Source organism: Acomys russatus, chromosome 18 (assembly GCF_903995435.1).
Source record: "Acomys russatus chromosome 18, mAcoRus1.1, whole genome shotgun sequence".
NCBI lineage: Eukaryota > Metazoa > Chordata > Mammalia > Rodentia > Muridae > Acomys > Acomys russatus.
The window spans coordinates 20424773-20446743 of record NC_067154.1 but is presented as its reverse complement, the minus strand read 5'-3'; the positions used below and the strand labels follow the sequence as shown (position 1 = coordinate 20446743).

The window sequence follows — 21971 nt, the reverse complement described above, 5'->3', positions numbered from 1 at the left end:
CTCCCCTCCAACTGCAAAGCTACTGCATTTAGTGATGACGACGACATAGCATCAGACCACCTGGGTTGACATCCCACTACTCCCTCACCGACAACTTTCAGCAAACTACTTAGTTCTTCTATTCTTTTTTTTTTTAAATGGGGACAACTATTCACTTCATAGGTAGAAAATGCTTCACATGATTTCAGGGTCCAAAAAGTGCTTGCCACATAAGCTTGACAGCCTGAGTTTGGTTCCTATAATCCATAATGGAAGATAGAAACTACCAAAAAGTATGTAGCCCTGACCTCCAAACATATGCCATCGCAAGTGTGTGCCACACTACACTCTTACACAATACACACAGACACATAACCACCATAACAGTAAACCTAATTTAAAAAACAATATCAGAAAGTAACAGGAGCTGAAGTAGTAGTTTAGCTATTTAGAGTGTTCTCTGCTCTTCCTGAGGACCTCAGTTCTGTTCTTGGCGCCCACACGCAGTGGCTCACGACTGCCTGCAACTCCAGCTCCAGAGGATCTGACGTCCTCTTTTGTCTTTCGGGATGCCTGCACACGTGTGATATTGCGTACAGAAATCATGCACACATGCACTTAGATAAATTTATTTTAATTAAAAATAATTTAATTATTTTACTATAAATATCTGTTTTAATTAAATTATTTTAATCACCTCCAGGCATTTTTTAGGAAAAAAACTAAAGAAAGCTTTATTTCTAGAATGTCTGTGAGGAGGAACTGTTTCTCATGCACTGCTGATAACCATATACAATATATATAGTGGCTATTTTAGGTACTAGGTCCTCATCCATCACTAGTCCATCTCCCTCTTATGTTATGAATTAATCCCTTTCTGCATCTTTATCATAAATATGTGTAGTTTTTCCACATTCTTCTCACAACCTTAGTCCTGGTTCGTCCCACTAACATCTATCTCCAGGTTTCTTCATTCTTTTCTATGTGACACAGCAGGAATAAGACCCACTGCGTGAAACAACATAGTATATGAGAGGGTTACCTTTAAAGATTAGTAAATATTATTCCCCTGCATGCAGCAGCATAGTTCTGAGCCCCGGCTTTGCTCCTTAGTTTATTGAAATAAAACAGACCTACAGCAAACTGCAAAATCGTAAGTCCATAGCTCTGTGGAAAAAACAAAACAAAAACAAAAAACAAAAAAAAAACCCTTCTATTAAGTCCTCTGTGTTCCAAAGGAGAAAGGCAAAAAGAGGCCGAGAGACAAAGCAAGCTTTAGAATATTATGAAGAATTACTCTTCCCCAATTGTTTATTTTAAAAGTCTTTAGAAGCCTTGGGCTGGGGTTGGGGTTTGACTCAGGGGTAGAGGAGGGTTTGTTCAGTACATAATGGGCACGGGTTTCACACACACACACACACACACACACACACACACACACACACACACACACACAAAGGCTAACAAGCAACTCTAATAAAATAAGGACTGTCACGCTCTACTTGCAGTCATCACTTCTGAATGATTCACATATTTATCTCTGTCTCCAAACTGCAGGGTCATGGTATATAATCCCTCAACACTTTAGCATGGAGCTCCAAGGGGCGGGGGGAGACTTTACCCTACTTATACAGAAAAACATTACCATACCCAAGGAACTCACCTACCTGTAACTGTAGTCAGATTTCAAAACTGCCTCATTTAATTCTTCCCCCCTGTCACCTCGTCCTGGAATTAGTCATCAATTTCACATGTCTCTGCAGACCATTAATCTAGGACAATTTCCTTGGCTTTTCTCCTTTCGTGGTTGGCATCCTTAAAAAGTCTGAGTATGCTGTCTGAGAGCATGTCTCATGATCCGGAGGCAGGAGGAGTTACTATGATGGAAAGGATTAATACCAGCAGCTGAGAGGCCGAGACAGGAGAATCTCTCTCTCTCTCTCTCTCTCTCTCTCTCTCTCTCTCTCTCTCTCTCTCTCTCTCTCTCTGTGTGTGTGTATGTATGTGTGTGTGTATGTATGTGTGTGTGTGAGTGTGTATAAATTCATTGCCATCTCTTGACAGTGTAACCAAAGAGCGCAGAGCACAGTGAATCCAGTGAATCGTTCTTCCTTTCTTTCTTTACAAGATTTCTTCCAGCCTATGTAGTCCAAACTGGACTTTAATGATCTTCCTGGCTCAGAGTTCTAAATGCTAAGATATGTGCCACCACACCCAGCTCTAGCCCTGGGATTTTAATGATGGCAACTATCTTGAATTTTTCTACATTATTTTAATAGATTGTTTTTTAATCTTCACAATTGGGGGGAAGGGGTGGAAGACTACAAATATTCCAGAACAAAGGAGCCATCACATCTGATTTTCTGATATAGAACAAACCTTCCTAAGCAGTCTGTTCCTTTTGATTATTTTTTTTTCCTCCTAAGCTTTTGTCTCAAATTCAAGAAACATTCTGAATAGATGCCAATTAACCTTAACAACATAGAGAACCTTACAGCACTCCACTGACTTTGAAGTGAGTCACCTTACTGTGTGATTGAGCTAAGTTTCATTTTTTTCCCCTCATTTCTGCAACACTTCTACTGATTATTACAGGTATTATGCATTTCTGGGCTTTCATCATCCTGTTGATTTATTGTTTCACTGTTGCAGCTGTCAAAGGCTTTTTGAAAAATGTTCATTCATTTTTGATGATACTGTATTTGAACAAAAATGATTGCTCCCCAAGACTTGGCAGATCACAAAATCTACCACAAAGAGGTACAGGGTGTATAGCGCGCACGCACACACACACACACACAAAGGTGGAAATTCATTCTAACAGAACCATAATTTGTACCTTCTTCCTCCATAAACAGGAAGGTAAATGTGATCTAATCAAACTGAAATGTCTTTCTTTCCATCCACTCTAGCAAACTCCTTCTGCACACAGAGCAATGCTTTTCAAACTGTAGGAGGTAACCCACTAATGCGATGACTTTATTTTTAATGAACAAAAATAGAAGGGGGGGGGGACTGGAGAGATTGCTTAGCAGGTAAGAAGAGCCGTAGCTCTGCCATCACGAGGACCTTAGTTCAAATCTCCAACACATGTGTAAGAAGCTAGGCTTAGCTGCTCTGTATGCTTGTAGTCTCAGCACTGAGAAGGCAGGGAGGGGTGGGCAGGTCCAGGGAGTTCATTGGCCAGCTTGCCAGGGCAAAAGCGTAAACTTATAATTCAATGAGAAACCCTGTCTCAGAGCAGTAAGACAGGGAGTGACAGAGAAATGCACCCAACATCCTCTGCTCTGACTTCCCCATGGATGTGCATGCATGTACAAACTCACATGTATGTCACACACACACACACACACAAGAATAAAAAATGTCAAAATGTCACATGTAGTGAGAATCATTCCATAAAATTCCTTTTCAGTTGTATGTATCTTCATATATACTAATATATGTTCTAAATCATCTCATCAAACAAATTGTTCACTGTAGGCTTTGGTCAAAAGTCACCATGTACATGAGGTTGCTTAGAGATGGTGACAACAACTTGCTCTAATAGGAGGCAACCAATCTGTGTATCATTTGTAGAAGGCATCAAAGCAAAGGAGATTCACACGCACATGCGCGCGCGCGCACACACACACACACACACACACACACACACACACACACACACCCCTTCAAACTACTTTTCTACGTTATTCAGAAAATAACTTAGAAATAGTGATTCAGGGCACATTTTTCCAAAACATGGCACCTTGGCATTTGAGAAAATAGAAGCAGGAAGGTCTGCCTTTCCCCATCCCTAAAAGCATAACAAGAAGAACTTCTCTAACCTCTAGAGTCAGAAGGTTGTAAGCCCCACAATGCAAAGTCCTCTTCCCTATATGCAAAGACACGAAAAATCTGAACGAAGGGGCCTCCTTTGTTTCCTCACTTTATTATGGGTTTATTAGTTGCTGACTAATCTTTTCCAACCAATCACATAGCTACAAACTGTCCACCCTCCATCAAACCTATGAATAAAAATAAGGTGTTGTGGTTATATATAAAATGTCTCTTACAGGGCCATGCTTTGGACACTTGATGCCCAGCTTGTGGTAGTATCTTATTTTTAATTTTTTTTTGGATGTTTAGTTTTTATCTTATGTGTGTGTTGGCTTTATATAAGTATGCACACCACATGCATGCCTGATGACCTTGAAGGTCAGAAGAGGATATGGGATCACCTAGAACTATAGTACCTGATGATTATAAGCCACCATGTAGGCACCAGGAACTGAAGCCAGGTCCCCTCTAAGAGCAATAAATGCCCACTGCTGTGCCATCTCTCAACTCCCTTGTGGCACTATATTATAATGTATAAAGTCTTTAAGAGACGGAACCAGACCAGTAGCAGTAGAGCTCTTGTGGCAAACCTTTGAAAGATATGACCACTTTTGTTCTGATTCCAGGCCATATTTCTTTTGTCCTGTATGTGGTCATGTTGTCACAAGCCTCTGTCATATATTCCACCCACCATGAAATGGGCCACCTTGAAGACCTATACCCTTAAAACCATGAGCCAAAGTAAGTCCTTCCTCCCTTAAGTTGCTTTCGCCAAGCAGCTTGTCAGGGTAAGGAGAAAAAGTTACTACTATATAAGATGTCCCTGTGTCTTCCTGTCATCATTCTGAAGGCTCCTGTATCACATATAACTTAATAATTACATTTGCATTCCTTTCTCTTGTATGTCTGACTTTGTTGGCTAAAGAAATTGCCTCTCCCTGTGAAGCTGTGAGTACCTCATTACCACTTCTGTATTAGTACTCTAACAAACTGAATTTTCCTTAGGGTGGTCATGAAACAATAAGTAAGCTGGCGCCTTTGTTATCACTTCCTCCCCCACCTCCTGAGCAGTTTCTACTTTGGTAGAAAGACCTGGGTTTGAGTTCTAGCTGCTGACTAGGAAAAGCAACGGAAACTTGGAAAACCCATTTAATCTTCCAAGTCCCACTTTCCCCATCTGTCAGGTGGCAAAGTGTTTATTTTGAAGAAAAAAATTCAATAATGTTCATGTCACTCTTAGTACAAGATCTAAGGCATGGCTTGGCATTTGAGATATTTGAAGTGCTTCTTTTTTTTTTTTTTTTAACTATTTGTTTTTCTGATGATACTGACTTGGACATAGAGCTTCATGTGTACTAGGTAAGCACTCTACCACTACAAGTGAAAGGGGAAGTACTTACCTAGTACACATGAGTAACACAACTGACTGTTACTTTGGTACTTGGCCTATTTTGCTTTTTGCAGTTATTTTGAGGGGTACTCAACTTTAATTGAGGCCACAGCAAATTTACATGATGCTATTACAATATTGCCATGCTCAACACCTTTATCATTCCAAGAGTAAGCCGTGTAAGCAGAGCTGGACTGATTAGTTGGCTATTAGAATCTGGTGCTGGTTGAGGTACCTACCCCTCTCATTGAACTGCATCGTGATCATTAAGAGTTAAACGCTATCTGTTACATTACAGACTTGCTAAGGGTTGATGGGCCTTGTCTAGGAGTTGAGTTGAAGAATCCCCCTAATGAACAGCCATCCATATTGGGCTATCAGGAAGAATGCTCGTCAGGACAATCATTGAGTGCTTCTGATGTACTATAACTTCATAACACTGAGAGAAGTTTCTACACTATCCAGTTCTCTATCTCCTGGAAGAATAAGCCTGATGCTTTCACGCCATTTAGCATCTACTGACAAAAACAAAAACAAACAAACAAAAAAAACAAAAAAAAATCACTTTATTTTAATCACACAGAGACAGGGAAATTGAAATCTGGAGCACTGTGGTGAGGAGAAAATAGTAAATTGGTTTTATAATAACTACCAATGTGTTACTTGAAAGCTGGGGGTACTGGAGCATATCTGTAATGTAGCTGAGAAAGCTGAAGGAAAAGGATTGCATGTTCAAAGCCAATGTGGGCTATCCAGTGAGTTCAGGGTATTGTGGGCTACCTGCAAAGATTCATCCTCTAAAAGCCAAAAACAAACAAACAAGCGGGGGAAAGTTTAGTTTTCCCTGTCACTGTGATAAGATAATCTGATAAGAACAATTCAAGGAAGTGTTAGTTTTAGTTACTGTTCTACTGTCATGACAAAACACCATGACCAAGATAATGCATAAAAAAAAACATTTAGCTTAAGACTCAGTTCTGGGGGTAGCAAAACCCATGACCATTGAGGCAGGCAGCATGGCAGCAAGCTGGTGGGCCTGGCAGTGAAGGAGTAGCTGAGAGCTACTACATGTCGAGACAACAACAACATGGCAAAGAGAGAGGCTAACTGAAATGCAGTGGGATTTTTATACCACAAAGCCCACCCATAGCGACACACCTCCTCCAACAAGGGCACACCTCCTAACCCTTCCCAAACGGTTCCACTCACTGTGGAAACAAGCATTTAAAAATATGAGACTGTGGGAGCCAATTTCATTCAGACCATCATTGGTTCATTTTGGCTCACAGTTCAAGGGTACCGTCCATCACAACAGGGAGGGCAAGGCCGCTGGAACTTAAAACAGCTGGTAACGTTGCAATCACAGTCAGGAAGACAAAAGCAGCGAATACTCATACTCAGATAATTTCCTCCTTTTTATAAAATCCTGGACTCAGGGCCAGAGTATAATGCTACTTTCTTTTAGGGTGTGTCTTCCCTCCTCAATTAACCTAATCAAAATAATCCCTCACAGGCTTGCCCAGAAGCTAATCTAATCTGAATAAATCCTCCCTGGGTGGAACTGCAGACTTGTCTCCTAGATAATTTCAAGTCCTGTCAAGTTGACAATCTAATCATCACAACCTGCAGAAGAAGCATATATATGCACACAACTCAGTTTAAATATCCTATTTTAGGAAATATTTTCCTGCCCTGAAAACTACTAGCTCAGATACTGGCTTTCCTTTATAGTGCATATAAAGATTTATTTGCATGCTTATTGCAGAAGTATCTGTCCCATCATCTAGATTTAAAAAAAAAAAAATCCTTATGAACTTTGCTAAGTAGGTAATTGTTCTAATATTTTAAAATATCCAGACAGAGATATCCTCTGCTACTGAGCATATGTGAGGCACTGTTGTGCAGTAAACATTGCTTAAGTATTTGTTATTATTGCTGTTCCATCTTTAAGTCCCTATAGCACTCCATATATAGTAGACCACAAATGTGTTAGGGTGGACTGAATTTGTGTATAAATTTGTGTATAAAGGCAACTACTGTGTAGTAAAGTTCTACATCGTAGAGTCGTTTTCAAAATGTCTTTTTATTTTTTTATTTTTTAGAACAGAATCAGGCTTTTATCACTAACACAGGCAAGAGCCTATTGGCCACAATTGGGTACAATCAGGCTGGAAATCTGTACCCTTAATACCCATATCAATGGAGGTGTCATTTGCTTAGAAGCAAGCAAAATAGCAAAAGAGAGAATGAAAGACTTCTTTGTATTACACGTTTACATAAGCTTTTTGTTTCTCTTTAAATCCAGGTGAACAGTTTATAATAGTTGGAGACAAGGTACATACAACCAGGTTTAAAAAAAAATCTTAGCCTATCTGGTAGTCTATCACAGTTTAGGAATCATTGATTTTAAAAGAATTTTATAGATTTTTTTTTTTTACTCATTGCCTTAATTACTTTTCTATTGCTGTAATAAAGACCATGATCAAAAGTATCTGGAGGAGGGCGGGGGCAAAGGTATTTCGATTATACCTTCATGTCACAATCTGCCATCAAAAGATATCAGGGAAGGAACTCAGGAAGGAAATTGGGGTCAGGAACTGGAGCAGAGGCCGTTGAGGAAGTTTGTTCATGGCTTGCTCAGCCTGTTTTCTTATAGAACCCAGAACCACCAGCCCAGGGATGATACCACCCACAGTGGGCTGGGCCCTCCTAGTCAATCATCAATCTGGAAATTGTACCATAGGCTTGCCCACAGGCCGATCTGCTGGGGGCATTTTCTCATTTAAGGTTCGCTCTTCCCAAATGACTCTTTTCTGTCAAGTTGTCACAAAACTCCCAGCACAATTGACTTCCTGTCAGCTTTATATGCAAATGCATCAATGTAAAACCAAAATATTGTTGTCCCCAAGATGCCACTAATATCAATATCATGACATAGAACGTATTCCAAACTTTAAAAGTCACACAATCATTACAAATTCAAGCACTTTAGACTCTAAAATGTCCAGTTTCTGTACAACATCAAAGTCTCTCTAAAATTTCATTTGTTTCTAAAACTCAAGCATCTCTTTAAAATTCCAAAATGGGTGGACTCCTGTGAAATAAAAAAACAAATTATACAACTTCATAGATCCTAGAAGGAAGAGTGAGGACATTCTGACAATCAAAGCAAAGCAAACCCAAAGTCAATGGTATCAAAAGTTCAGTGTTAAGCAGGGTGTGGTGGTGCACACCTGTACTCCCAGCACATGGGGAGGCAGAGGCAGGTAGTTCTCTGTGAGTTCAAGGCTGGCCTGGTCTCCAAAGCCAGTCCAGGACAGTCAGGGATACACAGAGAAACCCTGTCTCAAAAAAGAAAAAAAAGCTCAGTATTTAGCTTCTGGGACTCCACTCACAACCCTCCAGACCCCAGGAGATCTGGATAGCTAGGTCCACTTCTTGGCCCCATCCTCTGCAGCACACACAGCTTGTCTCCTAGGCTGAGGCTGGCTCTACTCTGCAACTGCTACTGTCCTTGGCAGTCATCCTGTGGTACTGGCTTCCCCAAAGTATTCAGAGATCCACTATAACTGGGCTGCATATTCACCAATAGCTGCTCCTGGGCTCTCTTTGGGGACTCCAACCCTGACACCTGGTGCCAGGCCACAGCTTCTCTCCATGAGCCCATCATGCCTCCAAAGTACCACCAAGATGACTCTTACACATTACCAACTCTGGCTGCAAGCACAAGGTACAGCCTTGTTCACCTCTGGACCACAGTTTCAATGTTGACTCTGCCAAGACACATCCCAAAAGATTGTGCCTCAATGATGCTGATCTCTTTTTAACCACAGATAATTCTTCAGTCCCAGATGACTAGTATTGATGGTCCCAGCAAACCAAAGGCTTTAGTTTAGTAGTTTGTAATTCAAAATTTCAAATGGCCTTGGTAGAGTCTTCAAGGAACTCTTAAACTTCTCTCTGGCACTTCAAGGTCAGGCCTCCTTCATCTATACTGCTCTCAGCATTATCTTTTAAGTTCCCATAACAGCTCATTAAGTTCCAAATACCCAATTCCTTTTCTCGCACAAAGTTCCAAAGTCCTACCATCATCCTCCCAAAAACACATGGTCAGATCTGCTACAGCAATACCTCACTTCTGGTACCAATTTCTGTCTTAGTTTTCTACTGTTATGATAAAACATCATCACCAGAAGCAACTTAGGAGGAAAGGGTTTATTTTATCTTAGAACTCTCAAGTCACAATCTGTCACCAAAGGAAGTCAGGGCAGGGACTCACGGGAGGAACCGGGAGGCAGGAGCTGATGCAGAAGCCATGGAGAAGTGCTGTATACTGGCTTGTTCTCATTCCTTTCTCAGCCTGCTTTCCCATAGCACTCAGGACCACTAGCCCAGGAGTGGCCCAACCCACACTGAGTTAGGCCCTCCCATGTTAATCCTCAATCAAGAAAATTCACCACAGGCTTGGCATAGCCCAATCCAGTGGGAGCAATTTTCTCAATTGAGGTTCTCTCTTCCAAAAGGACTCTGGCTTGTGTCAAAATGGCACAAAACTACCAACACACTTGTGTATTTTGTTCATTTAGTAAGCCAGTGTGTTTTTTTTTTCAAGGCACAAACACTCAATGTAAAGGTGATAGCGTCATCATCAACAAATGCTTGTTGAATGAAGTCATGCTGTCAGATTCCAACACTTACTGAACAGTGGCTTAAACGATGCTATCATGTCACTTTTTGTAATAAGAAAACTAAGCCATACAGTACCTAAGCATGTTCTTCATAGAGGAAGTAACCACAGAAGCAGAACGTGAACTCATCTACTAGACACCAAAGCCCATGTGTGTCATCTCCACATTAGATTCATTGCCCCAGTGAACTAACAGAAGGTTTGCACACAAATGAAGTTACATTTACCTCTATCACACAAATGAACTATTAAGGCACTTGGCGTCCTCCTTTCTTGTTTTCAGTCACAAAAATCCTCTACCTTCTCTCCTCCAAATAAGTAAAACCTTCCTAGTTCTTTGTTTGTTGTTTTTACTGAGAAGCCTTTTATCACTCAAACACTCCCCTTGGCCTTACCAATTCCATCAAGGAAGCAACTGAGAAAGTTGACACAGTGAATGAAGAAGATACAAGCTGAATTCAGAGTGGTCCAACAAGACCATAGATACCAAACGCCTACAGGGGAATGCATCTCTAACCCTCTGCTGACCACCACTGACTCATGAAAGTCTGTGAGAACTAACTGAATTCTTTCAGGAATTTCTTGAATGGTCTAAAAGAAAATTGCCCCTTTCTGAGCAATTTGGTCTAGCAAGATGCTGGAGTAATTAGCGTCAAATCAGAAAACAGAAAGACAGAACTGCTTAGTGCTTATGAGATCATAGGAGCATACAAATAAGTGCTTATGTCTAAATAGATGCTTTCTGATGAAAGGCTTGGAAATGGATTTTTGCCATTAACCACTCATATGTGTGAGACCAGCTTACAGATATGTGACTTGAAGTTAATGAACTTCTATTGTGGTAAGACGCCAATTATTCCAAGAAAAATTCCACCATCTCTAATTGATCCCAGACCATCTGCCGCATCTAAGGTTAACTCCACAGTGAATAGCATTATGACCTTGGTACTTTCAGAAGCTGGGGGATGAAAGACACTCTGCTGCTTATTGGTCATAAGGTTATGTAACTGTTCCTTAGCAACCAGTATTTGTCTTTCCTGCAACAAAGAGGTCCTTGCAAAGAGAGAAACTAAAAATAAAACCGTTTGGACAGTTCCAATTCGCAGAGGCAGCACTTCAAAGCGCAATACTGAGTTAAAAAGTGCCCATTCCACCTGGTGCAAAGAGAAGGTCGCTGACACTCTACGTAACATGGGTTCAGGACGCCATCAGTAGTCCTGAAGGCACAGATCAAGAATAAATGCCTCCTATGTGTTCCTGGGGTCCTCACTCCCAGCTGTACTGATGCAGACTTGCTTTAAGGCTTTTTGGGCCCTCTATAACTTTCCTTCTTCTCTTTACCCTGCCGGCAGCACCATTTAGAGTCTCTCTCTCTCTCTCTCTCTCTCTCTCTCTCTCTCTCTCTCTCTCTCTCTCTCTCTCTCTCATAAAGAATAAAAAGCCCAGGTTACATACACCCACCCATCTTTTAATCCTAGAGCCAGTCACAAGAGTGGAAGCAAGGATATAAGGATATGCTGCAAAGGTCTGCAAACTGTCAGATTCAAGGCATAATAAAGTAATTTATATGTAATATCATCGAGGTAAATGATATTTAGCTCTCTCCAAAATCCCTGTTATGGGGCCTCCATGGTTTCAAACGCCAAAGACCTAGAAGGTACCTGGTGCCTGATTATGTCTGGGGCCAGAACTTCTGACTCCAGGGCAGCTTGCTGAATACTTACCTCCTCTGCTCAGCGTGGCCCTGCCTCTCCATTTTAGGGTCCTTGGGAGCCGCCACCTCCAAACTCTTTTTCAGGTGTTTCTGCAGGCCCAGCTCCCTGCGCTGCCCATCCCCAGCATGTTCCTGGAAGAAGCCTGGGCCCAGCGCCCTGCTGCCTCCGGTGTACATAGTCTTTGAGGGAGGGGTGCCGGGAAGGGCTCCTAGGAGGCTCGAGGAGAGGGTTCTGAAGAGCAAGGACAGCGGTTTTAACAGCTGAGTTTCGATTTCTCTCTAAGCACCCCCGAGGGTGCTGGGCCAGCAGAGAACTTCCTCATTCATTCTCTACCCTGGCCCCACTGATTTTTTTTCCCCACAGTTCAACCGCCTGGGCTGAGCCTGCCTACAGCTCGGATGATGAACTGAGCTGGTGCACTCAGCTACAGGTGAGTGAGTTCAGGCCTTCAGAACCACTGCATAAAGCGCCAGGGACCATTAAGATAAGCCCTGGCAGCCTCTGAGCTGGTGCAAAGTGATCAGAGTCCTGGCAATACTGTAGAAACTGCTTAACAGGTGTCCCTAATTTGAGGTCACTGTTAGAGGCTGGGACTAAAGACATTAGATTAGGACAATAACTAAACTCAATGAAACAAACAAAAAAAAATTGTCATTTGTTATTTGTGACTGCTGTTTGAAGTCAGAAGAAAGCAAAGAGCCAACAGAGTCAGAGAAGCAAGTTGAGGGCTAGGCAGAGCTGACTGCCTGTTAGCCTTGCTAAGTAATTGACGAAGCATTCAAGAAATTATGGATGAAATATCCTAAGCGCAGCTTTCAGAGATCCCACTATATTGAAATGTTAAAAAACAAAACAAAACAGGCTTACAAAACTTCCTGTATGTCTTGGGATACAGTCCGGCTTCCTTTGTTTTTGCTTTGTTTTGTTTCTAATGTAGTCATATGGCTGGGTCCATCACCTGGTCACAATGCTGGCCATACAAAGATGTCTGACTTTCTGTATTCCAGGAAGCCGGTAAACAAGCACGAACGCAGTCAAAAATTATAGGAAAGGAAGATATATAAGGCTCATGGCCTAGAGAGCTAGGAAGTAGCCCTCTAATTCAGAAAAGGCACATTTGAGAAGAAGCCACAAAGCCATGGGAGTTTACCAAGAGAAAATAAAAATAGCATTCTGACAGGGGAATCTGCCGTCAAATTCTGTGGTGTATACCCATCCCGGTGATGGCCTGCCACCGAGCCCCTCTGCTTGGCAACTGGCCACCCAGAGTGGAACTATCTTGCTTTATCATTGGCGCTTATAGCAGAAAGACAAATGCTGGTGTGATAGCTAATGAAAGGACACAATTGAAAGGTAATTAAGCGCAGGCAATAAGGAAGGAGTTAGGATTCCTGTGCACCACCAACAAGGTATCAGAGCTCAGTGAAGTAGGCCAGAGATTCTCCAAGTTAAGAGCGCATCAGACCCAGGTGGTGGTGGTGGGATAGGTATGCACCCTAGAGTTCCTGATACATCTGGAGTCGGGGTAAGGAATTGTCTTTCCAACAGTTCCCAGTGTGGCTGAACCAGGACCATTCTATGAGCCAGCACTGACGATAATGTAGAAGGCATCAGGGCTTTTCTCCATAGAGCAGAGAGCTAATGATATGTTTGAAGAAAGCCAAGGTGAAAAGGAGATGGAAAGATGAACAGGTTAAAATTAGGGAGAAGAACCTTCCAAACTAGAGGTAGGACCAGGGGCAGCAGAAGAAAGGGGAGGGAGCCTTGGCACCACTCTGAGATCAATAGAAACACGTGCTGGCCCCAAGACAGAGATAGGTCTCTTCACTCCTCGTGGTCCCAGTTTCGTCGCCTGTGCCATGTGACATGAAGTCACAATCTCAACCTTGTTGTTGTGAGGGCTAAGGAGATAATTCATACGTTGGTTGTCAGAGTTGATTTGTTTTGCCTCCAGCAGACATCAGGCAAAGGCTAGAGACCATTTTTAACCCAGAAACCTGGAAAAAGAGGGATGCCTGGCATCTTGTGTGAAATACTGCTAAACATAAAACACTGTTCACAGAACAGCCCCAAGTGCCCACAGCCCAGAAGCTACAAAGTCCTCACTCAGACAGACCTATCTCTAAGCTGCAGTAATGTTGCAGCCTCCATGAGGACTTTAGCATAAGTCTGCCTGGAGGCTAAACTCTTCCAAGTCACAGGTACTTAGGGGAATGCCACAGGGACTCTTGCTTCAAAGAGAAGATCACTATTTTGGCATTGGACTTAACATTTGAGAAAGGAAAAAGGCAAGTTAGGGGAAGCCCGCTCCCACCTCCAAAGAGCTAGGGATGGTGGTGCAGATTTCAAGAGTGCATTTGTTTGGCCCTGTTTGTCATACAACTCAAATATACTCTACCCTGAAGTTCTAAACATGAGGCAGAATCAGAGGCCCACAAGCAATGCAGAAATTTCTAAGCCTGCTAGCTGTTCTCTTTAAACTCATGTTTGTGATTCGCTATGACAATAGGCACCTGCAGGCTTCTTTCGGATGTTCCAGCATGGGTTATCTGCTTGTATGTGACTCAGTCTCTTGCCACCCACATATGTGTTTGTGTGTGTCAGTCTGACTTTTTACCGGGGTGACTGGGGTGTGTACCTCTATAGAGATGGATGCTGAAAAGAAACAGGGCTTGGGAACTTTCGGAAAACTTGGCATCCCTGTCTCTGCTCCAACCAAGTATTTTAATTCCTTGTCTCTCCTGGATACTGAGATGATGCCCATGTTTCTTTCATGGAAGGATTCTATGGCTTTTACTGTTTGAAGGCCACCATACCACAAAATGGTAAAGGAATATATTTTAGAGGACAGGAGACTGACCCAAAATCTAGTGAAACTGTTTTATTGCTTGAAATTTGACCAATTAGATACTCATCTAGGAAATGGTTGTCTTTTAAGATATTGCTGCCCTTGGGAAATATTCATTCACTTACTCCTTTGAGTAAATGAGTTTAATATGAGCAAAAGACATTTAGGGTTCGGAAGAGAGAATCAGAGTGAAAAAGAGAATTCACAAAATTATGCAAAGAAAAATGCTCTAAAATGACTGAAAATTTAGCAGTAAAGTGAGCAATCTTAGCCAGCCCAGTGAGCTTTAAGACAAGACCAAACCAAAAATAAACTTCCACATTTTAGCTCACATGGGTTAATATATCCACATATGTCTTTCCCTCCCAAGGAAACCAAGAGATTTGATTTTATTAGTTACTTTAGATTATCCTTTCATTGGTGTATATGAGTTTATAAAATGCAGAAGCTCTGAACCCTCTCCTGGTATGTAATGTCTTAATGAAAATGCTATTTTTAAAAAGCCGACTTAACATTTTTTGCATTTATTCATTTATTTTGTTTGTTTCTGTGTGGGTGCATGCACTCCCATTCTGCAGAGCTTATGTGGAAGATGGAGGGCAACTTGTGGAAATCTCTTCTCTTTCCATCATCTGGATTCTCAAAGAGTTGAACTCAGGTGGTCTGGCTTGGTACAAAGTGCCTTTAAAATGAGCCATCTCAACAGTTTTGCTTCCTTAAATTTTATGCTTCACCAAGAAGTTAGATTAACACAATCGGAGCCAGAGAAATAGGTCCTGTGGAGGACCTGACCCCAGGTCCCAGCACCCACGTGGTGGCTACAGTTCTAGTTTTGGGGGATCTGACACCCTCCTTTTGCACCAAGCAACCAGGCAGTGTCTATAAATATATGCAGGCTGGGCAGATGGCTCGATCGGTTAAGAGCACTAGTTGCTTTCCTAGGGGATCCAAGTGCGATTCCCGGGACCCACTGGGCCTCTCACAACAGTTTTTAACCGTAGTCCCAGGAGATGCCCTCTTCTATCCTCTGTAGGCACTACATAGACGTGGTACACAGATTTCCACAGAGGCAAAACACCCATATGTGCACAATAAAAACAGAGGTTTAAAAACTTTTTTTTAAAAAACACACGTACAGGAGGTGGTGGCGCACACCTTTAATCCCAGTACTCGGGAGGCAGAGGCAGGTGGATCGCTGTGAGTTCGAGGCCAGCCTGGTCTACAAAGTGAGTCCGGGACAGCCAAGGCTTCACAGAGAAACCTTGTCTTGAAAAACCACATACATACATACGTACGTACGTACATACATATACACACACATACATATATACAAAAAACAAAAAAACCACTCATACATATAAAATAAATAATTGCGTAAATTAAAGCAGTAAATCCAGGATAGCAATGATGCTAAAGCTGTTTCCCCCACTTTGAGCAACGGAATTATGTAAATGTCACATTTCCTAAGCACCTCCTCACTCACAGTATGTGTACGCATGTACATGTTTGTACCGTGACAACTTCATGTTTCAACCATTGTTTTATAGAATGCCATAGTTACAAGTCTCCTCCAGTTCCTGCAAGGGGTGGTTGCTGAGGAATAAGTGCACTTCCCCTGTTCTCCTGGGCACAGGAGCCACTGTGGTAAATAGACAGTATTATTGTGCCTCCACGTGAGTGGGGCCTAGACTAGTGAGGCTGCTGTGGAGGACAAAGGAGCACACTTAGTGGAAACCCACACTTCCACTGATGATGAGTATGTCTCTTGGCAAATGAGGGACTAGAAATTTGCTTTTAGTGACTTTCATCTGGCAAAGGGCTGATTTCCATGTTTGGAAATTCAGACCTGAGGGAAAGCTAGCAGCTGCCATCCTGAGTTGCCACAATGTGTGTGCTAGCTGTCAAGAGATCTCTGTTGGTTGTGGGGCTGGAAAGAATTTCCCTTAACTTTAGAAACTTCTGCAGACTCCTGTCAGATACCTCAGCCTGGACATTCCCTGGTGGTTTTTTATTAAAAAAAAAAAAATAGGGATAACTGATTCAAACAGAAACTATCTAACACTGTTCAGATTTTGCCAAACCCCTATGCCTTCAAAATAAAAAGCTACTTTTAAGGTCTGACCTTCTAACTCTAAGCTAACAGTATGGTAAACTTCTAAGTCCTTGGTGAATATCTCCAAGTCTATAAGAAAACAAGCAATCACATAGGAAGGTGGGAGACACAAATGCAGAAAACCTAAGTTGGAACTTGGTGATATCAATTAAGACATTCCTGTGAGATAGCAGTATAAATCATAGCCACCTGGCATGTCCCATCTAGTCTCTCAAGGTTCATGAGGTCTGAATGAGACAACGATGGGAAAGTGGCCCATATATTACACACTGCTGCCGCATAAACAGACACTTGCTTTTCAGCTATCAGTGCAAATTTTTTTCTTTCTATTAATACCTAATTTCGTCCTCAAAGGATTTTTAAATTTTTAATTCTCAATACCTTTGGCTCTCAGTTTCTAACCCCCTATAGAACCATATCCATAATGTGTTTTAAATTTAAACTCCTTTCAGATTAAAAACTAAGTAGGGTCCTGGAGAGATGTCTCAGTGGTTAAGAGCACTGTCTGTTCTTCCAGAGGTCCTGAGTTCAATTCCCAGCAACCACATGGTGACTCATGACCATCTAAAATGAGATCTGGTGCCCTCTTCTGGTGTGTGGGCATACATGCAGCCAGAACGCTGTACGTGTAACAAATGAAAAACAAAACAAAACTTTGTACTTTTTAAAAAATTTTTTTATTATTAATTTATTCTTGTTACATCTCAACAGTTATCCCATCCCTTGTGTCCTCCCATTCTTCCCTCCCTCCCATTTTCCCCTTACTCCCCTCCCCTATGACTGTTCCTGAGGGGGATTACCTCCCCCTGTATATGCTCATAGGGTATCAAGTCTCTTCTCGGTAACCTGCTGTCCTTCCTCTGAGTGCCACCAGGTCCCCCCTCCAGGGGACATGGTCAAATGTGAGGCACCAGTGTATGTGAGAAAGTCATATCCCACTCTCCACTCAAGTGTGAAGACTGTTCTGGCCATTGGCTAGATCTGGGTAGGGGTTTAAATTTTACCACCTGTATTGTCCTTGGCTGGTGCCTTAGTTTGAGCAGGACCCCTGGGCCCAAATCTGCCTATCATAATGTTCTACTTGTAGGTTTCTAGGACCCTCTGGATCCTTCTACTTTGCCATTCTCCCATGCTTCTCTCATCTAGAGTCCCAATAGGATGTCCTCCCCTCTGTCCCAGTTTCCTGGTAAGTGAAGGCTTTCGTGGGACATGCCCCTTGGGCTAGCATGCAGATATAAGTGAGTATATACCATTTAAGTCTTTCTGCTTCTGGGTTAACTCACTCATTATGATCATTTCTAGCTCAATCCATTTATCCACAAATTTTGGGAATTCCTTGTTTTTAATAGCTGAGTAGTATTCCATAGTGTATATGTACCACAGTTTCTTTATCCATTCTTCTACTGAGGGACACTTAGGCTGTTTCCATGATCTGGCTATTATGAATAAGGCTGCTATGAACATGGTTGAGCAAATTTTCTTGTTGTATGCTGGAGCATCTTCTGGGTATATTCCAAGGAGTGGAATAGCTGGGTCTTGAGGAAGCCCTATTCCCAGTTTTTTGAGATAGCACCAGATAGATTTCCAAAGTGGCTGTACTAGTTTGCATTCCCACCAGCAATGAAGGAGTGTTCCTCTCTCCCCACATCCTCGCCAGCATGTGGTGTCGCTTGAGTTTTTGATCTTAGCCATTCTGATGGGTGTAAGATGGAATCTCAGAGTTGTTTTGATTTGCATTTCCCTGATGACTAAGGAGGTTGAGCATTTCTTTAAGTGTTTCTCAGCCATTTGATATTCCTCTGTTGAGAATTCTGTTTAGTTCCAAGCCCCATTTCTCAATTGGGTTATTTGGTTTGGTGGTAAAACTTTGTACTTTTACAGACCAATATAGAACTGCCTAGCATAGGGCTGGTTCAGGAGATGGTAAACTTGAGGTCAGCCTGGGCTACACAGTAAAACCTTGGCAAAACAAAACCAAACAAAACAACAACCTGGCCCAGGAGCACACTTTGCAGTGAAGCTGAGACTCTCTTGTCACTGTCACTGCAGGATGGCACTAAGAACCGCATACAGGGTTTGTGGTTTGGCGCTACCCTAACAGCTGCTGGAAGATGGTGGGAATTCCATTGCTGTGGGTTATCCCTGGGCTTCTGTTGGAACTACACAGGGAAGTCACCATTTTAGAAATCCCCACAGCATCTGGAGGCTTCCGGGCTTGCAGTTAGGGTTGGGATTTCCCTCCCCCGCTCCAATAATGTTGCTAGCATTTTTAGGGTTCAGGCCTAAGCCCTGTCAGCCGCCCCCTCCTCCATGGCCCAATTCAATTAACAAGTAATGGTGAAAGCAGAGAAAGGAGATTCCTTCAATGTAACCTCATTAAGAAGAAAACAAATATAAAAGGTCCAGTGAGCCCCTTCCCCAGGACGGTTGTCTGGGTCCTGATATTAGGTTTAAATAGAAAGCAAGAAGTGTGCATGACCAAGCTGTCCTGGTAGAGTGTGGTCCTGCCCCTCACTGACACATCATTGTCCAGACTCTTGGCTGCCATCCTGTAGGATGGCAGCGTGAAATCTCTTTCTGAAGACATTTCCTTTCTCTTGGTACAAGGGCCTTAGCTTTTATATTTTTTCAGCATGAGATTTCTGGGGAATTCCAATTCCTCAGGGCTCCATATCCATACACTTCTAACCAAAGGGAGGAATACAAGAATTGTAGAATATCTTTTCTGCTTTGGGAGTCTGAGAGATGGCTACTAAACACCAGGACAGCCAAGATTACACAGAGAAACCCTGTCTCAAAAAACAAAACCAAAGCAAAACAACAACAACAACAAAATTTGCAAACATACTTGAGTCCCAGTTCCTAGGACCCTTATAAAAATACACCAGTGCAGCAGATTCTAAACTTAATATTATATGTAAGGAAGTCTTGTATTTGTCATTTTCATATTCTTTTGCAACAGAGTAGCCCCACGTAACCTGCTCTGTAGTGTAGACCGAACTGAAACTCACAATCCCCCTGCCTCCGCCTTCCAAGTGCCAGGATTACAGACATACACCTAGTATTATTTGTCTTTCCGTACCTATTAGCCATTATCTTTCATTCCTAACTCCTTTCACCTATGCATCCTATAGTGGCCAAACCATAGATTCAACTACAGTAATAGAGGCCTAAAATGCTTGCCTGGAAGCTTGCTTTTAGATACCAGTCCAGGCATATGCAAGCGGGGCCGCTATAGTTTCTCCATAGTGGCAAGAGCCTGGTTTTCTTAAGTCTTGCTACTCTGCTTTCTCTGAGTTTTTACCCTTCTGTACATCTAACTTATATGTAACCCAGCCAATCGGAAGGTGGAAAGGGAAGCAGAGGTGGGCAGGACCATTCCCTTTAAGTGTGCAACTTAAATACTTCACTCCTGCTGCCATTTTCCTGCCGAGACTTAGTTAGATGGCTAAACTAAACTTCAACAAGTCAAAGGCATCTAGTCTGAGTTAGATGCACATGCTGCAGGAGCCATCCTTCTACTATGACAGGGTCCTTCTCTCCCTGCATACATTTCTTTAAGCAGTCCCCTCCCTAGCCAACATGACTGCCTGGTTTCATTTCGAGCAATATGACCGCAGCTTTAGCTCACATCCTGTTTTGCTCCGCTTTGAAGGTTTTGGGGGCTGACTGACATTATGAAGATAGCCAAGAACCGTGCAGTTTAGCTGTCTCTAAATTTCCAAGTCATAGACAGCAAGCCAGGTATTCAAGTATGGCCATCTCAGTTTGGAGAGGCTGTGATGAGGTCATGAGTTCAGGGCTAGCATGAGGTTAACACAGCAAGCCTTTTCTTACACACACACACACACACACACACACACAGAGAGAGAGAAAGAGAGAGAGAGAGAGAGAGAGAGAGAGACAGAGAGAGAGAGAGAGAGAGAGAGAGACAGAGACAGACAGAGACAGAGACAGAGACAGAGACAGAGACAGAGACAGAGAAATTATTTGGAAAAATAAATGTTTAATGTATTTTAAGCCACACCATAGGGTAATTATTCTGTTACACAGCAACAGATAACTAAGACAAGTAAGCGGGGACAGGGCATGTGAAAGCAGAAAGCGAACTGGAAGTGAATGTAAGTATGGGATTCTAGGTATAATGTCTAGAGGAAGTCTTACTTCTGGGCGAGGATTCTGGGCAAGCACGGGGCCCTGTTGCACACGGCACCACTGAGACTGACTAACCACCATCTTAGCGCTGTTCGCAGCAGCTCTTTGCTTATGGTTCTGACTAAGTCAACACTGTTCTGTGACAGAGGGACAGCTTTCAGAAGGCGAAGAAAGCAAAGTATAGGGAGAAGTATTGAAATAGTAGTTTAAACTGCTTCTAGTGGCTCACTTTGCTTAGGCTCACCAAAAGCCCGAGCCTGGACTTAAGCCAAACTTACGCAGCGATGGGAATTCCCACAGAGGATGCCGCAGTCTACGCAGACCGAGTGCCAGGCGGGAGTCCAGGGAGTAGAGCATGTTGGAATGGCGAGTTTAAAGCGTGTATTAGAGGGACCCACAGAGGACCGCACTGCATCCCTCAGACAGACATGGAGAAAAAGAATGTTCCACTCACACGCCGGCAGCAAGGTGGGCAGGACATGAAATTTGCGTGAAGATCTGAGCGATCTAGTTGAGGTCTCTGTGAATGATCAGGCCCTGGCTTGGGCTCTAGCAGGCTGAGAAAGCCCCGCAGCGGGTTGGGCTGTGGTGCTCTTTAGTGTTCTACCTTGATACAGAAAGAAAGCAACAAGAACTTCGGGCCTTGTTGTCATTCCTTAAAACATCTGGCTGAGGACCTGGAGGATACATGCACAACAACTATGGCGTCTTTATTGTTGCTTGTGACAGGACTGGTTGTATGTGGTGTAGCTGAAGTGACATCAACTAGCCCCCAAGGCAGTTATAACGAAATTATGTTTACACCGCATCCTAAAACACAGGCTTTGGCAGTGAACTTAATACTTGACTTTTTCAGTAGAATATAGTAAAAGCAAAAATGGAAAAGTGACTGGGGTAAGAAATTGTAACTGTCTAGACGGTCCTTTACAGCTCCTTCAAAAGGTACTTTCGGTTACTTATCTTGTACAGTTGAGCCTGCAAAGGTCACTATGTTCTGACGGCTGGACTGCAGGCACACTGCACCAGTGAGATGGGTTTTGTGGCACGATATTGTGAAAAGCGGAAGTGGACGCATGGCACCTGAATCCCCGGTGGTTTCAGTAAATATTAGCATGGTGATCATGTAGGGAAAACAAGAAAAAAAAAAAATCCTAGGAAAGTAGCGCAGTTGGCAGATGGCAGTGTTGGAGGTTTGGGTATTTATTTTAGACTTAGACAAGCTAGCTGACTTGTCTCCAACCTTCACATAGTCACAGTCTGGCCAC

The 21971-nt window shown here is 42.6% G+C and overlaps 1 protein-coding gene across 1 annotated transcript in view; it reads right to left on the bottom strand.

Annotated features, from left to right (window-relative positions):
- The window catches only part of Epsti1 (epithelial stromal interaction 1), a 172625-nt gene extending 160758 nt beyond the window's left edge, over nt 1-11867 (bottom strand). The window contains exons 1-2 of the mRNA XM_051160606.1: nt 11609-11867; nt 3257-3264 (exon numbers count right to left, since the gene is read on the bottom strand). Coding sequence (XP_051016563.1) covers nt 3257-3264; nt 11609-11766 — 166 coding nt within the window. The 5' untranslated portion in view covers nt 11767-11867. The remainder of the gene's footprint in view (nt 1-3256; nt 3265-11608) is intronic.
- Between the last annotated feature and the right edge of the window lie 10104 nt (nt 11868-21971).